Source organism: Microchirus variegatus (assembly GCF_963457635.1).
Source record: "Microchirus variegatus genome assembly, chromosome: 12".
NCBI classification, from domain to species: domain Eukaryota; kingdom Metazoa; phylum Chordata; class Actinopteri; order Pleuronectiformes; family Soleidae; genus Microchirus; species Microchirus variegatus.
Window position 1 is genome coordinate 26,642,893 of NC_139813.1, and position 18,453 is coordinate 26,661,345.

The following is an 18,453-nucleotide window of genomic DNA, read 5'->3' on the forward strand; positions in this document are numbered from 1 at the left end:
TTGAGCTCAACTGAACTAAGAAACAAACGAATCAGTCCATGAAGTGATTCCGTTCAGTTCGTTCACTCAAAAGTTCCATTCTTTTGAACGACTCGTTCGTGAACGGCACAACGCTATTGGTCCGGAAGGATCCGGTTCTGACCGGATATGCTGACAAATCTGATTTGGGATGCGGTCGAAAGACTTAAAGACGTACTTACATATTTCATGAGGATTTTTTTTGTGCAATTACTAGTGCTGTCAAACGTTAGCGCGTCAACAGCGTTTAACGGCGTCAACGCTAACGCACGACGCGTTTCCATGACGACTGACCGGAAAAAGACGCGTGTGACGTCATGTTTACGTGACGCCGGATTGTTAAAATGAGTCTGTAAAGTAACGCTAAACTTTACAAACAGAGGCACACATACGCAGTACACAGGTACGCTAACGTTATTTGTATCGCAAATAACGTTTATTAAACTGTGTAGACCGCTCCAGTTCGACTAAAAAGAGCTAACGTAGCTAACGGAGCTAACTGGTAAACGGTGCCTGGAGTCCGGCGTCACGGCACGTAAACATGACGTCATGCGCGTCTATTTCTGGTCAGTCGTCATGGAAACGTGTCGTGCGTTAACATGCGTTAACCTATGCGTTAACCTATTGCACAGCACTAGCAATGACTTAATTTCACTGAAATTATAGAGGGAAAAAAAGTGATCACTCTTCATAACTTAATACAAGAGCTTTTTTTAATTTACATTGTTGTCTTTGTCAAATTGATTAACTTTAGTTACTGGAAGTGTTCATGTGTTTGTTTGTATCATATCAAAACACTACAATAAAATGTGTGAAAACTACAAAAAAAAAAGTTAGTTTTTTGTTTTTATTTCAAAATGCTTTTTACATTTTAGTTTTCGTAATTTAGCTCCGTTAATTTTCATTAACTTGTTTGCTAGTTTTGTAATGTTTGAGTCGACGAGGAGGAACCGGAAGTAGTTGTGCGTTATCCCCGGTTGACCTACAAAATGGTTTCCGGTTCGATGCTGGAAGGATTTTGATGTCGGTGCTTGTGTTTTTGTTTTTGTTTTCTTTCGAACGCACACGGGTAGAAATACGCAGGAGTGTGTTTACGAAGAGGCGAACTTCATTGGAACACAGGGGCGAGGAGAGCAGAGCTGCTCGGTGAGTTTTACCGCCCGTAAAAGCAGAGAACATGAAGCCAGCTCGTTAGCATGTTTGTTAGCTGACGTTTGTCCGGGTGTCAAATGTCCGCCGCCGTAAACAACACGGCTCCGCTAGCTTCAGCTCGGCGTCGCCTATGAATTATAACTGATTTATGACTTTATTTTTTTTTACTCCCACTCAAACATTAATAACAGACTTTGTGGGGGAAAAAATACGCTAACGCTTTGTTTTGCGTATGCCACTGTGTTTAAATGCCATGCTAGTTAGCACTTAGCATTAACTAGCTGCGATGGTTGTTTGTTGTTGTTTTTTAAACTTAGAAGATGTCTAATTCGAATTAAAACTATATAATATCGCACTGTCTGTATGTACGATACATACAATACATGATAACACTGGCGATTCTGAGATACTATTTACTTTAAAACGATCTAATATCACATAGAGCTGCAACTATATCGTTTATTAAACGATCATTAAATTAATCGCATGTTCCAAAGTCTATTTTTGGTAATTAAATAATTGATTTGAGTGTTTTTTCAATAATTATTGAATTCTTCTTTGCTACATGGAACAAATAAATCATTCAAACTTTGGAGCAGCAAATCACCAGATTAATTTATTATGAAAAAAATAATAATTATGACAGCCATAACATCATGTTGTATGCATAACAGACCGGGGAAACATTATTTCCTTACAGTGTTTGTATTTATTCACAAACAAATTATCTGTGACTGAGCTCCGTCTGAACTCGCTGCCTGAATTTAACAAATTTATAGTTGAAAGTCTGCGATTTTTGACGTATTTTAGAAGTCTGTCTCTATGTTCATCTGTGGAAACGTTTCTTTTCTTATGTTTCATTATTTTTTAGCAGCCAAACAGGAGTAAAAACACATTTTTAATCAAGAAAATAACAGTGGTCAACACCAAATTTATTGTTTAAGTTTTGTTTGTTTTGTTTTGATTTAGGATCATTTTGATGTGCTGAATCCAAAAATCACATTGGTTTTGCTCAATCAGGTCAACGTTCTGAACAAAGCTATATATTTGTTTTCTAACGTTTTTGTTTACATGTGATTTTGCATGTGCCAACTTATGAGCAATTGTTTTTTTTATTTTATTACAATATTACAAGTGAATGAAATGGCTTAGACTAGAAGATAAGAAAAATAAGCCTGACGTATTTTTCTGCTACATCTGAGGTGAATACACCATTGTTCCTGACAGGAATCTAGTCACTGGAGTTTCATAAAGCGTGCTTACCGCGCTTATTTTGCTATTAAACTTGGTGACCAGGATAAATGTCATCAATTTAGTAGTTTAAAAAAAATCAAATTAGCATAAAAACCTGACATGATTGAGGCTGGCTTTACACGACAACGCTCCCGGGTGAAAGTGACAAAATATTTGATCAGATTTGCCTTTCGTTTAGACGGCGACTGTGTTTTTTTGGGGCTTAAAAACGCCAAAAAAATTAATCCACCCTCCAGAGCGGAAATCTTAAAAACGCTCCACTGTCGCGTTGATGTCAGATCCGTGTGCAGTACAGACAAACAACAACAAACATGTCGGATTATAATCCATCGGTCGGACATTCAAGTTGCCTTAGCTGTTCTGATAAGCCGAGTTAATGCTTTGGTTTTCGACTGTGGGCTATTTCGCGCTACTAGAGAGAAGTAGAAGGAAGTTTCAACTCTCCTGCTGTTGTTGTACGGCTGTGCGTCACAGTGCCACCTAGCCACCTGGCATGCATACTACATCAAATTTCACACACTTTAGAGTCACCGCGTGCGTGCAGATTTCCACCCGAAGACGCTCGTCTAAACGCGGAATAAAAAGTGGGAACGCAACGACCACTTTTGCGCTTTGTGTTCAGATCGTTGTCGTGTGAAGCTAGCCCGAGAAAAATTGATGTCATTTTTGGATGCAGCGCTGCAACAATGTCCTAATTCAGTTGAAAAGACATGCATAAATTACAAGGTAAGATTTGGAATCCGTTCTCATGTCGTCAGGAGGGGTGGGGGAAAAAACGATTCACATAGGAATCGCGATTCTAATCATCCACGATTCTGAATCGATTCATAAACTTCAAAAATCAATTTTTAAAAATTATTATAATTTTGAAAAACCACACAAAACACCAGTTTGTGTTATTTGTGTACAGTTTATTTTTGTAACTTCTGGGAGAAAAAGGCAGCTAGCCTAAGCTTTTATTTATGCTAGTTATTGTTTTGTACGGTAAGTAAGTTTTTATTTGTTTTGAATGAATAAATGTTAACTTTTGTCTTGAGTTTGTCTTTGTGTGATCACATTATCTTATACAAACTGTATTGTGTTGATGCCATCATTTGCCTCAACACACTATGCATTGTATCAATTTTTGAATCAAGAATCGTTTGAATCGAATCGAATCGTGAGCCACCCAAAGATTCACATCCCTAGTGTCATCCCCTCTCTCTGTTGGTCAGATGTGACCGCGGCTCTCGGTGAACCATGAGTAACAGTCACCCCCTGCGACCTCTGGCCTCCGTGTCGGAGATCGATCACATCCACCTGCTGTCGGAGCAGCTGGGCGCGCTGGTGCTCGGCGAGGAGTACAGCGACGTCACCTTCATCGTGGAGGGCAAGCGCTTCCCGGCGCACCGCGTCATCCTGGCCGCTCGCTGTCACTACTTCAGGTATGGTCGTTGTTTATGTTTATCTTTATCGGTCAACGAAGATCTGAGTCTTTGGGCCAATTCCAATTCCTGTCTTAACCCTCAATCTCAACCCTCAAGCTCAACCCTTAATCTTAACTGGCCCTCTAAACCAAGTGTTGAGGGTTATTTTGTCACTTAGAAATGGGACACCCCTTAAATGCAGATACTTCTTCGGACTGTAGGGGGCAGAATAACGCCAAAGCTGCGTTCAGTCTGTCAACTCCAAAAAAGAAGAAGAAGAAGAACGCATTTACGTCACGATTATTTATTTATTATTTTATTTCAGTCAAGTTATTAGGTTGTCAGTTAGTAATAAGATGATACTCATACAAATATTCAGCTGACAGTGACCACACACACCACGGCTTATTGAAAAGTAAACGATAGCATCATAGCAAACAATCTCTTGTCCGCACCGGCCGACTATTGACAAAAGATCGTAAAATAAAAATAAATGTTACGCAACAATGACGTCAGTAATCCATAATATGGGCCTAAACTAAGATAATACAATGGTTTTTTTAATCATTTTTATATCTCTATTAACAAAGAAAATACTTAAAGGGACACTGTGTAGTATTTATGGGTTTATATGACCCAAAATCCACTTTTTGTATACATATTATGTGCTCCTGCATTGTCTAGTCGCTGTATAATAGTTTTTGTTTCATTTTCGTAGTGTTTCAAAAAGTCATGTAAAATAACATGGTCGCGGCCCGCGGTTGCATAGCCACTGTTAGCAGAGAGACGCCATGTTTCTACCGGAGCCTGTAAGGACAAACGCGAGAGAACAAATCAAGCGTCTCTTTACTTGTAGCTGAAGTCCCGCCTCCTCTCTCTCCGCTACGTCTGCTACGGCCGCGGTAGCTCCGCCCTCTCCCTCGCCTCACGAACCTCATCTGCTGACACGGAGAAAGACGACGAGGACGACATTTGACCGGCTGAGGATACCGTAGCCCTCAGGGAAGGGAGGGGGTGAGCAGAGCAGCAGGTCTTTGTTGTAAATTTCAGCCTCTCCTCTAGATGGCACTATAAGCTACTTACTTCACCTTTAATTTACTATCTATTTTAGAGTACTCGTTTCGCTGCTTTCGACGCCATCTTACTTATGTGAAAACACGCAATGCATTCTGGGTAGCCCTTGCTCCCAAGGGGTGGTCTCGGAAAATCTCAATACTGAGGCCGATACAGCCCTTAAACTTGGCCTCAACTTAATTTTTCTTAGAATCGGGACAGCACTTGCACTAGAGGGAGCGCACATTTTTGAGATTGAGGGTTAAGCGAGGAATTGGAATTTCACCCTTTCTCTGCTCCTCCAGGGCTCTGCTGTACGGCGGCATGAAGGAGTCCCAGCCTCAGGCGGAGGTGTGTCTGGAGGAGACGCGGGCCGAGGCCTTCTCCATGCTGCTGCACTACCTGTACACGGGCCGCGCCAGCCTCAGCTCGGCGCGCGAGGAGGTGGTGCTGGACTTCCTGGGCCTGGCTCACCGCTACGGCCTGCAGCCGCTGGAGGACTCCACCTCCGAGTTCCTGCGCACCGTGCTGCACACCAACAACGTCTGCCTGGTGTTCGACGTGGCCAGCCTCTACTCCCTGAGCGCCCTGAGCGCGGCATGCTGCGCCTACATGGACCGACACGCGCCGGAAGTCTTGAATTCGGACGGATTCCTCAGCCTCTCTAAGGTAAGGACGTCGTAGGGTTGTAGAATCGTGTATGTGGAAGTAACGTAACTCGACTATTAACCAGTTTCTGTGATTTTTCAGCTTCTTAAATGTGAATATTTTCTGCTTTCTTTGCTCCGTAAAACAAAGAAATCCTGAAAACTGAATCATTTTCTGACATTTATGGACCAAATGTTTACTCCGTTCATGGAGAAAATAAAAATTGACAGATAAATTGATGATTAGAATAGAGTTATGTGCAACTTTGGAGATAATTGCAATGAAATACAAGGAACATCAGTAGAAACAGGACGGTTTCCGCACTGTTTCACCTTCTTTGATCTGTAAATACGGCGACCTTGGTTGTAAAGGTTTTGTGTGAGTGTGTGTGGTGCCCACATTGACATATTTCTAGTCCAATCCAGTGGACAAACGCGTCCTAAAAGAAGAATAAATGAATAGAAAAATAATAATAAATGAACAATTTATAGTTCTTTTACAAGCTGAGGAAATGGGATGGATTTTATGAAGATCGTTTGGACAAGAAATGCAAGAAACGTAACAAAATAATGGATGGAACTTGTGATGCAGTGGCCTCTAGTGGCCGGTGAGGGCATCACACACACACACACACACAGAGGTCATGTCCTCAGATGCAGGCGTGGACGTAAACCACAGGTTTTTTTACAGCAGCTCGTCAGCGTTTGTTGACGTAATTCGAGCTAATACTGACACAGAAATAGTCTCATAAACTTATTAAAGTTACTGTTTTTTAATTAAAATTTTTAATTTTTTCTTGTGTAAAACTTCAAATAAGCAAAACATATGTTTACATTTCTGATTGAGTGTCTTTGATTATTATTTTTTTGCCTTTTTGCGCCTTATTTATCAAAAATAAGTGACAGCCTTTGCTTCGTGAAGCATTTTTATTTCATATTTCAGGTCGTGCTTGGTGTCAGATGTTGTGTTTTTCTTTCGTATCGAGTCCAAACATCACCTGTAATTACTTGAACGCGTCGTCTCTGTGTTTGTGTTTGTATTTGCAGACCGCTCTCCTCACCGTGGTCAGCCGCGACTCGTTTGCCGCCAGCGAGAAGGAAATCTTCCTGGCTCTGTCGCGCTGGTGTCGCCAGCCGGGGGACAGCAACGGCAACGGCAACGGCAACGGCAATGGCAATGGCAATGGCAATGGCAGCGGCGGCGGCGGAGACACGCGCGTGGTGATGTCGGCCGTGCGGCTGCCTCTCATGACGCTGACGGAGATGCTGAACGTGGTGCGGCCGTCCGGCCTCCTGAGCCCCGACGACCTGCTGGACGCCATCAAGACCCGGTCGGAGAGTCGCAACATGGACCTGAACTACCGTGGGATGCTGAGTCAGTGCTTCCACGTTTACAACATTAACAGAGAATACAGCTGGACTTTATCGTCCTACAAAGTGGAATTTATTCTTTTATTTACACGACACAGTTCCACGAGCATCAGGAAATTCAACATTCAAACAAAAAAGATTAAAAAAATTAATCACAACAACCAGTAAAAGTGACACAGACCACAGAGAGCTCCTTATTAAGAGCGCAGTGCTCACTTTGTGGAGTTAAAATTACACTTTTTTATTTTTTTAAATGTAATTGAATTTTTAAAATTGAATTTAATAATAATATTATAATAAGAAAAATATATATTATTATTATTTTATTTTTTTTAATCCGATTACTCAATTAATCAAGGAATAATTGCTGGAATACTCAAACACAAAAAATATTCCACAGCTATTTATTATTAAATAGCTATTATTTAAAATTACTAATATTATAATTAATTTTTTTGAAGAAAAAAAAACCTTTTTTTTTTTTTTATTAATATTCTTTTTAACTTTATTTTTTTAACCCAATTACTTGATTAATGAAAGGAATAATTACAAATAGCTATTATTTAAAATTCTTATTGTTATAATTTACTTTTTTGGGGAAAAAAAATTCGGGTGCATTGTTTTTGTGAATTTTTTTTTTTTTTACTTTATATTTTTAATCCAATTAATCAAGGAATAATTTCTTTTATACTCAATTGACAAAAATATTCGATAGCTGCCGCCCTGGTAAGCTTATACGGCTGCAGCTATTTATTATTAAATAGGTATTATTTAAATTGATTATTATTCTAATTTATAAAAAAAAAAAACTGGAATTTTTTGTGTGATTTTTTTTTTTTTTTTAAATTATTATAAAAAAGAATTTACTTTATTTTTTTAAACCGATTACTCAACTAATCGAGAAATAATCGGTCTAATACTTGATTACAAAGATATTTTCGATAGCTGCAGCCCTGGTAAGCTACATTAAATCAGCTAGCATCAATGTTTACGTTAGCGTTAGCATTAGCAAATGGATTCTTTGGGCTCAGACGCTGATACATTGAGGACGTGCTGTCGTGCGACGCCAGCGTGAAATGGTCCCGCACTTGCTGCCTTTTACGGGGCTGTTTCACCGTGCGCGTCTGCTAAAACGGTCCGTGTGGAACAACGATCCATGCGCTGAGCAGGCCGCGCGAGATGGGGAACTAAACGAATGCTCGAGGCAGAGTTTACCGGACGAAACGTGACCCGTTGTTGTTTCTTGTCTCCGCGCAGTACCAGAGGAGAACATCGCCACCATGAAGTACGGCGCTCAGGTGGTGAAGGGCGAGCTGAAGTCGGCGCTGCTGGACGGAGACACGCAGAACTACGACCTGGACCACGGCTTCTCCAGACACCCCATCGAGGAGGACGGCAGGGCCGGCATTCAGGTCAAGCTGGGTCAGCCGTTCATCATCAACCACGTCCGCCTCCTGCTGTGGGACAGAGACAGCAGGTACGGCCAGGAATAATAAGAATAATAAAGTTTAAATGGAAATTAATTAAGTTAACTAGGATTAGATCCTGATCCTGCCGTGTTTTGTTTTGCGCTGAACCTCCTGCCAACTCGGCACAAGACACTTTATGTTCTAATTGTATTTTATTATGTCTCGACGAGCCACGCGGAGCATATAGCGTTCGCACCGTTCTGTCCGTCCGTCATTCCGTCCGTCCGTCCGGACTAAAATGAATACCTTCCTGTGCGCGGACGTCCTTCACATTTTGCAGGATTGTTTAGTGGGTGAATATCTCCAGGCGTTTTTTTCGTTTTGTCCAAAAAAATTTCGTGATTTTTTACGCGTTTTTTTTGCGGGGAAATGTGAGAAATGAGTAAAAGGCACTTTATGAGCTTGTCAACACGATAACTTGACAAATATTCGACATATTGATGTCAAACTGGCACTGTGGATGCCTCTTACAAGTCTCTTGGACAAGTTCGAAGATGGGTGACCTTGACCTACTTTTCAAGGTCACAGCTGCACGTGAAACTTGAAAAATAGCCAAAAAACTGGCACTTTTCAACCATGTCAACGCGATTACTTGACAAATATTTATTGTATTGCTGCCTAACTGGCACTGTGGATGCCTCTTACAAGTATCTTCAACAAGTTCGAAGATTGGTGACCTTGACCTACTTTCCAAGGTCACTGCTGCACACCACATGTCCAAAGTGGCCTTCGTTGCCTATGCAAATTTTGCTTTAAAATTGGCATAAAAATGTGGGCGCATGGACTCAGCCCGGAGCATTAGTAGTCGTCGACTATCACCCCTCTAGTTCTTATGTATATTTACATGTTTACATTTTTGTTTGTGAAGGTCGTACTCGTACTACATCGAGGTGTCGATGGATGAGCTGGACTGGGTCCGCGTCGTGGATCATTCCAAGTATCTGTGCCGCTCCTGGCAGAACCTTTACTTCACGCCACAGGTTTGCAGGTAAACGAGCGCCGAAACCTTTTTTTTATTAACCATAAAAGGAGCAGAAAATGTCTTTCAATGTCTTCAACTTTCAATATCTTTATTATTTACAATTTACTATTGTTTTGGGGGGTTTTTTTAATTGAGAAAAACACTAGTTGTAAGTAGTAGTAGTAGTAAACGGAGTAAAACACATTTAAAATGAGCTGAAAAACTTTTTAAAGATTTAGCGATCGATTAATAATCGTATTTTTTCGTTCTTCTGTGTCAAGATACGTTCGCATCGTGGGAACGCACAACACCGTCAACAAGGTCTTCCACCTGGTGGCGTTTGAGTGCATGTTCACCAACCGCTCGTTCACCCTGGAGAGCGGACTTGTGGGTAAGAATCCAGAAACGTGGCCCTCGTCCGCGCTTCTGTCGCCTCCCCGTGATGCTAGGGTTACGCTTTTCCCCGCTGTACGATTCTGGCTAAAGCCGTTGTTTTTTTCTGTAACTGAATCATTAGAATGAATCGATTAAAAAGATTTGTTCGCACATGACACGCTTCCGTGATGACTGACCGGAAATAGACACGTGTGACGTCATGTTTTGTTTGTTCACCATTTACCAGTTAGCTCCGTTAGCTGCATTAGCTCCTTTTAACGCCGGTTAGCTTGCCTACAGTCGTACTGGAACGGTCTGTTTATTAAACAAAGAAAATAGCAGCGCTAACAAATAACCAATAGCGTATGTGTGCCTCTGTTTTTAAAGTTTAGCGTTACTTAAGAGACTCATTTTAACAATTGGGAGTCGCGTAAACATGGCGTCACACACGTCTATTTCCAGTCAGTTGTCATGCGTTAACGTGTGCTAACGTTGACACCGTTAACGCGGCCACCACTGCATTTTAGACATTTGCTTTGCTAAATCATGTACGTTAATGCGTTAACGGCGGTCAACGGTGTTAGCGTCGTGTTAACGTGAATCCCGATTGTTAAAATTAGTCTTTAAAATAACGCTAACGTTTAAAAAAAAAGGCAAACATATACGCAGCACACCATGGTACGCTGGTTATATGTAGCGCTGCTCTTTTCCTTTAATAAACGGATCACTCCAGTTCCACTGTAGGCTAGCGCTAACGGCGCTAACGGAGCTAACGCAGCTAACTGGTAAACGATACCTGGACTCTGGTGCAACGACACGTAAACATGACATCATGCTCGTTTTTTTTCCGGTCAGTCGTCATGGAAACGTGTCGTGCGTTAACGTTTATGCTGTTAGCGTGTTTAGCCCAGCCCTAGTTTTTAGCTAATCCGCAGTTGGACATTGTTGGCTTCGATTCTCGCCTCAGAGGTCGCCTCGTCACTCTCTCTGACCGATCGGACGCCGGCGGCCTGTTGACGTCATTTCTTTCGGTTTTCCCGCAGTGCCCGGCGACAACGTGGCGACCATCGCGTCCTGCGCCAGCGTCGTGGAGGGCGTGAGCCGCAGCCGGAACGCCTTGCTCAACGGCGACACGCGCAACTACGACTGGGACTCCGGCTACACGTGCCACCAGCTGGGCTCCGGCGCCATCGTCATCCAGCTGGCTCAGCCGTACGCCATCGGGTCCTTGAGGTCGGTCCAGACTCTCGGACGTCTCACGGATTATCTTAATCCAACACGAGGAAGTTAAAAATAAAACTGTTGTTTTTGTCCGTGTTCAGGCTGCTGCTGTGGGACTGTGACGAGCGCTCGTACAGCTACTACATCGAGACCTCCACCAACCAGCAGCAGTGGACCAGGGTGGTCGACCGCACCAGGGTGGCCTGTCGGTGAGTTTCTAAAAGAAAGAGGCACAAAAATGCTCTTTTTGAGAGTGGAGCTATCTGTCTGTCGCATACACTACCGTTCAAACGTTTGGTGTCACTTAGAAATTAGGGATGTGAATCTTTGGGTTGCTCACCATTCCATTCGATTCCGATTCGTAGGGTCACGACACGATTCATAATCGATTCTCGATTCAAAAATGTATACAATGCATGGTGTTTTAAGGCATCAAAACAATATTTGTTTGTATAAGATAAAGTGATAATGTGATCACACAAGGGCAAACTTAAGACAAAAGTTAACATTTATTCATTCAAAACAAATAGAAACTCACTTACTGTACAAAAAAAGAAATTACTTAAATGAACTTAAAATAAATAGAAGCTTAGGCTAGCTGCCTTTTTCTCCCAGAAATTACAAAAATAAACTGTACTGTGTTTTGTGTGGTTTTTCAAAATAGAAACAAAAACTAAAAATATATTTAAAAGAAAACAATTTCTGAAGTTTATGAATCGATTCAGAATTGTGGATGATTAGAATCATGATTTCTATGTGAATCGTTTTTTTTCCACCCCTATTAGAAATGTTGTTATTTTTGAAGGAAAAGCACTTTTTTCAATGAATATAAAATTAAATTAATCATAAATACACTCATTGTTAATGTGGTAAACGACTATTCTAGCTGCAAACGTCTGGTTTTAAATGGAATATGTATAGAAGCCCATTTCTTGTATTTTCTATTGATTTTGTAACACTTTTGATTAATAAAAGTGACTTTTAATGGAAAACACAAAATATTTGATTTTAAAGTCAAGTCCTCAAATTTTCTGTGTTTTCTCGATGTAGTACGATTACGACCTTCGAGATGTTGCAATGATGCGAGAAATGTTAAAAACCGCGGATGAAATCGTGGCTGAGAAGACGGAATCAACTTTTTCTTGTACAAGTTACGGTTCTCAGCAAAAGTACGCAATGTCTGCTTCCCAGTCACCCCGATTCCTGATTTGAAATCCGGAAGACTCCGATGACAGTAAAATTGCGTCTGTTAATCCGTCACATGACAGGATGGTAAACTACGATTTTCGGAAGGGACAGAAATCTGACCCTAAATTGAATGAACTTCCGTACGTTTTTATTTAAGTATTTAGTGTTTTTATTCTTCTGTTTTCACGATGTTTGCACCTCAATTGTCTGCGGCTGCGTGGTTTCGTAAATAACTGCGAATAACATGTTTTCTTTTTCCTTTTATCGTAACTTTGTTTCTTACAGATCGTGGCAGACGTTGAAGTTTGACAAACAGCCTGCTTCCTTCATACGAATCGTCGGGACGCACAACACGGCTAATGAGGTGAAAATATGCTTTTTATTATGATACATTTTTCTTCTTCTCTTGTGTAAATTGTTGCTGCGTCACTATGGTTACATCCACGCGACTACGTTACATCTTCTCCTTCGTTTTTTATTGTTGTCGTATTTCTGTGGCCGAGTTGCAGCACCTACTATAGGCCTGGCATAGACACTACACTACTTGGAATCATTTATGGAGAAGCCTTAAAATGCTATTTTTAAAAAAACAACCCAGTATGTTTGGGAGTTTCGACAAAGATTGTCAGCGTTCTTCTCTGCTTTGCTGTGTTACAGCGCCTCACACAGGCCTGGCATATGAACCACCATATGTAATATATATATATTATAAATATATATTATATAATTATAATATGATATTATTATTAATTAATATTATTATAATATAATAATTATATATAATAAGAATAATAATAATTAATTAATCAATGAATTATATTATTTTTATTATATAAAACAATTATATAATTATTATTATCTATTAATTAATTAATTAATTAATTAATTAATTAATTATTTAATTATTTAATTAATTAATATTGTTATTATTATTATAATATAAAATAATATATATATGATTATCTATAATAATAATTATTATATATTTTATATATATATTATATTATATATTATATATATATTATATATTTATATAATATATATATTAATACTGTTATACTAAAATACTGTTCTATTTTTATATAATTATGATATGATGTTATTATGAATTAATATTATTATAATATAATAATTATATATATAATAATAATTATTAATTAATTAATATTATTATTATATAAAATAATATATATATATTATTATATGTGATAATAATAATTAATTAATTAATTATTATTATCACATATAATAATATATATATATATTAATATAGTATTATTATTAATATTATTATATATAGTGTTTCCATATTTCCCCATACATGGGGAAAGTTTCTGTTTTCAGTGTTGACAATGAATTTAATGAATTCTCGCCGCAGGTTTTCCACTGCGTTCACTTCGAGTGTCCGGCTCAGCTGGACACCGAGGTGGCCGAGGGCAGCCCCGGCGTCAACTCGTCGGATTCGGGAGCCGCGCCCCTGCAGCCCCGCCCACAGCGGCCGTCGCGCACGCACAGCCTGCTGCCCACCCAGTCGTCGTCGTCGTCCTCCACCTCGCCGCCGCCGTCCTCCTCGCATCACTAAGGTCGAAGAAGGCTCGGGAAAATGTCCATTTTTGCACAGCCGTCATCATCCAGACTTCACTGCTGCGACGCTGCTAAAGGAAAAAGGCTCCTCGTCATCAACCGTCGGTCGTCCTTCACCTGTCGTCAGTGTAACGTTAGGGAACGTGGGTTTTTTTAATCTGTAGCAGAAACACGTGTTAGAAAATGTCTCAGTCGCAGTCTTCCCAGTTGTGAAACTGAAAAGTTCGATATGTCATCCACTGGCTCATAACGTTTTTGTGAAGGTAACTTTTTTAGACTTCGAGTTTTATCCCTGAAAAAGTGTCAAAAAAGAAGAAGTCACGCAACGATAAATCAGTGAGACGTGAGAATTTTATGGCGTTAAATATTTCCAAAAAGAAGAAATGGATTTTATCCTCGGAACAAGCTATTTTTTTAAAGAAACTTGTCTTAACGAATCGTCTCGTCGTCACTTTTCATACCATCGGGCTAACAGAGTACAAGTCCTCGTATTTTTTCAAAAGTTTTTTTGTCGTTTTTCTTGCCAAAGCCAACGCTCTCTCTGGCATTTGTATGCAAATAGCACTTAATCCAATTTATGCATTTGCATTTTTTAAGTAAACGCTGCTTGAGTGTTTTTTTGGTCCCGATCTGAGCGGGACTTTTGTCGCTCGTGAAAAGAATTCGTACCCGAACAAAGAAAAACCCCTCGACTCTTACGGCGCTTTTCCATGGCGTAGTTCTAGTTCGGCAGTCGGAGGGGCGATCGCGATCTTAACCGCGTTAGCTCCTCCCGCTAACCTGCAGCTGCAGCCACGGCAACTGCCGCTTCTCTGAAATCGCTGGGTTTGGATATCGTTGATGAAAAAAATTAAACTCGCGATAACTAGCGCTATAGACGCGTTTGTAGCATCACGTCACGTGACTTTATTCATTCAGCCGTGGGAAAAAAAAACCTGGATTAACGTACCGGAACCAGGCTACGGAAAGCCGAGCGGGTCACGACTCGCTACGAAGGAGTTTCCCTCCGTGCGTGATGATGTGATTAGAGGTCAGAGGTCAGATTTATTGATCGTTTGACCTTCAGAGCGGGTTGTTATGACAGAAACCCGATGATCGCAGACTAAACTAGGGGAGAGGGAATCGAGAACCGGATCAGATGGAGGATCTGGAGAATCGTTTTGGATGTAAATGAATCATTAGAATCAGTTCAGATTAAGAAAGATTTGTTTCACAGAATCGTTCAATACGGCTCGTGCGTTGACGTCGCGTTTTTAGTAGCGGCTTAGCTAGCTGCTTCGGAATAATAGAACCGGATCGTGGAAAAGCGTCGTGAAACTCGGTTAAATCGCGCATTTTTTAAAGCACAAACGATTGGAACGAGGGATGGAATCACTAAACGTCGGCGCTGAGAGGCCTCGGACCAAAATTTACCAATTGCTCCCCCTGGTGTTTGTGTGCAGTGGTCACGTGAGCAGCTGCCGTCGGCACTTTACTTTTACTCGTGTAAACGGAGATGAAAGGGTTTTTTTCTGACTGAAGATCGGCCCTCGCTGGAGGAGCCGGAAAACATTTGTGTTAAAAAAGTTAATTTAAAATTGACTTTTCCCGCTCTCGGGTCGGTGAGGTTTAAGCTGTGTGTGGGAATTTAAGCTAACGGTGCTGTGGTTTACTGTTTCTGTTTGTTTTCTCCTGATGTTGCACTTTTGAGTTTGTTCTTGGAAAAAGCTCCTTTTTTTTGGTTTGTTTGTTTTTATTTGAAACCTGTTGTTTGACGTTAAAGCTGCTGTCAGCGATGCCCGTCGTCGTCGAGGTGACTTCCTGTCCGTCGTTAAAGCTAAAAACGCGGAGAGGACCGCCCCTTTGTGGAGTTCTGGCTTCTGATTGGTTTAAGAGAGTTCAGGAGAATCCGCGCTAAAGTTTTGTATCGTATGAGCAAAAACGGCGTTAAACCCATACTTAACTTAAGCTCCGCCTCTTGATCTTGCGACATTGTGTGTATGAAGACATTTTTTTTAAACGCTAGCCGTGTTTTTTTTGTTGACGATAGTTTCCACGTGGAAAAAATCTTCGGGACATTGAAGAACTTTTAACTGCGATAAAGCGATTTGACTGTGAAGTTTGTCGGAAACGATCGGAAGGAGAGTTCCGTTTTCCGCTGTACGAAAAAAAAAACACGGAAAACATCGGTCTGTTTGTTCGCAGTAGATCCGATCTTCTGGGTCAAGATGTTTTTTTTTCTTCTCCTACTACTTTTATTTTGAAAGGTTATTGTCAGAGTGTGGAAAGTCTTCGCTGACAGCAGCTTTTTACCGACGTCGCCTAACTTTACTGTCGGAGGTTGAATGAAGTCTTGATTATGTTACACTGTAATGTATAGAACACACACACACACACACTCCCCCCCCCCCGCCTCCCTCTGACTTAACATATGTGTATAGTTTTGCCTAATATATTCATATATATATTTGTTTCTGACCCTTGATTCATGTGTGGTTGTATTTCACTGCCTCTCACTCATGAACAGAAGTGATTACGTTCATTGACAGATTGTTATTTTTTGTTTGTTTGTTTGCTTCACACTGGCCTGAATCGCTCGCTCTGTGATCGTCACACTGGCCTGAATCACTCGCTCTGTGATCATCACACTGGCCTGCTGAATCACTCACTCTGTGATCGTCACACTGGCCTGCTGAATCACTCGCTCTGTGATCGTCACGCTGGCCGAACCGATCGCTCTGTGATCGTCACACTGGCCTGAATCACTCGCTCTGTGATCGTCACACTGGCCTGAATCACTCGCTCTGTGATCGTCACACTGGCCTGCTGAATCGCTCGCTCTGTGATCGTCGCACTGGCCTGAATCACCGCTCTGTGATCATCACTCTAGCCTGAATCGCTCGCTCTGTGATCGTCACACTGGCCTGAATCGCTCGCTCTGTGATCGTCACACTGGCCTGCCGAATCGCTCGCGCTGTGATCGTCGCACTGGCCTGCCGAATCGCTCGCGCTGTGATCGTCGCACTGGCCTGCTGAATCTCTCGCTCTGTGATCGTCGCGCTGGCCTGCTGAATCTCTCGCTCTGTGATCGTCACACTGGCCGGCTGAATCGCTCGCTCTGTGATCGTCACTCTGGCCTGCTGAATCGCTCGCTCTGTGATCGTCACACTGGCCTGCTGAATCGCTCGCTCTGTGATCGTCACACTGGCCTGCTGAATCGCTCGCTCTGTGATCGTCACACTGGCCTGCTGAATCGCTCGCTCTGTGATCTTCAGGCATTTGTCCTGCTCCGGGAACTGTTGACCCCTGTTTGCGCCTCAGGCTGTAATGATGTTTTTGTTTGTTTGTTTGTTTGTTTGTTTTGTCATTAAGCATTTAAATAAAAAAGAGTCACAGTTTGAAGATTGAATGGTTTTGTCCGGATTTTCTTTATTTCTTAAAAACAGTCAACAAGTGACAAAGTCCATCTCATGTAGAAATACACACAATAATACAACGATGATAATCGTTATCCAGTTGTTTTTGGAGACAAAAAGTTTGACAAACACTGAAACAAATGAATACTTTGTGTGTGTGTGTGTATGTGTGTGTGTGTGTGTGTGTGTGTGTGTGTGTGTGTACACAAGGTGTAGACACACAACAGTTGAAACACACAGAGGTTAATGAGAGGACAAATTAAGGCTCATGTTTGCCGACATGTGTCGAGTTAATCCAGCTCCGCTAACTAACTGTTAATCATTAACTGTCATTAAAGTCCTGGTGACTCATCAGCACAATTTAATGTAAACACTCTCATTACAAACGTACGTTCTCTCCGACTTCAAACATTCTATTTACGACTTTTTACGCTAACATTGTTGTAAATGTAGCAAAGTACAAATACTTTGTTACATAGTTACTTTGACTTTTGACACTTAAGTAAAGTAAATGTCATAAACAATAAGTATTTTTACTTCAGTAATGTTATTTTAAAAAAGTAAAATTTTCTGTCGGAGTAACTTTCGGACAATTCTATTTACGTCTTTTTTACGCTAACACTGTTAACTGTTCCAGTTTGAGAAAATCCACTCCCAAATTACAGATTTCCCCAAACTGGAACGCGGTCAACTCGGAGACGACGTCACTACCAGTTCCGACTTCTAAGCCGTGTAGCGGTTATTAATGCGAGACATCCGAATTGAACGAAAGTTACTCCGACAGAAAATTATCCTTTTTTTTATAACATTACTGAAGTAAAAATACTTAAAGTTTGACATTTACTTTACTAAAGTGACAAAAGTCAAAGTAACTACAGTAACAAAGTATTTGTACTTTGCTACATTTACAGCGTTAGCGTAAAAAGTCGTAAATAGAATGTTTGAAGTTGGAGAGAACGTGTGTTTGTTTTAAATAAATTGTTTAAAATAGTTAATGATTAACAGTTAGTTAATTAAACAGTAATGACTTTTAAGCTGTTTAGTGGTTATTAGTGCGACGTGTTTGCGTGTGACGTCACACCCAGTTCCGGCTTCCAACGCAAATGGAACGCAGAATTTTTCAAAGCCGACCCCAAAAATAAACCTAACTTTTTATTTTTTTAAATGAATTAAACACTCACACAAACATATTTAAGGGAAGTAAGTTCAGTTTCTACAAATAAACACAGCTAAATAACAGAATTTGATATATAATTTCGTGTCGATTTCATTTTATTTTGCTTATTCCGGGAGAGTTAAGCCTTTAATGTAATCTGGTCAGACGGATTACAGTGATCAAAGCGCGTCACGCGCATATAA

General features: G+C 40.7%; 1 protein-coding gene across 1 annotated transcript; it reads left to right on the forward strand.

Annotated features, from left to right (window-relative positions):
• The first annotated feature begins 1,033 nt into the window (after nucleotides 1–1,033).
• Nucleotides 1,034–16,991, forward strand: btbd9 (BTB (POZ) domain containing 9). Its single transcript, XM_083898386.1, has 11 exons — nucleotides 1,034–1,164; nucleotides 3,639–3,848; nucleotides 5,189–5,552; nucleotides 6,578–6,905; nucleotides 8,159–8,378; nucleotides 9,239–9,358; nucleotides 9,613–9,722; nucleotides 10,750–10,939; nucleotides 11,029–11,136; nucleotides 12,401–12,479; nucleotides 13,494–16,991. Exons 2-11 carry the CDS (start codon nucleotides 3,664–3,666, stop codon nucleotides 13,695–13,697), a joined length of 1,908 nt encoding a protein of 635 aa, XP_083754512.1. The 5' UTR covers nucleotides 1,034–1,164; nucleotides 3,639–3,663; the 3' UTR covers nucleotides 13,698–16,991.
• Nucleotides 16,992–18,453: the final 1,462 nt, after the last annotated feature.

What these genes read in the sequence shown, in the direction of transcription:
- btbd9 (XM_083898386.1), top strand. Translation starts at nt 3,664, where the DNA reads ATGAGTAACAGTCACCCCCTGCGACCTCTGGCCTCCGTGTCGGAGATC. An exon ending in GAACTACCGTGGGATGCTGA is followed by an intron (nt 6,906 to 8,158) that starts GTCAGTGCTTCC and finishes GTCTCCGCGCAG; the next exon opens with TACCAGAGGAGAACATCGCC. An exon ending in CGCACCAGGGTGGCCTGTCG is followed by an intron (nt 11,137 to 12,400) that starts GTGAGTTTCTAA and finishes TGTTTCTTACAG; the next exon opens with ATCGTGGCAGACGTTGAAGT.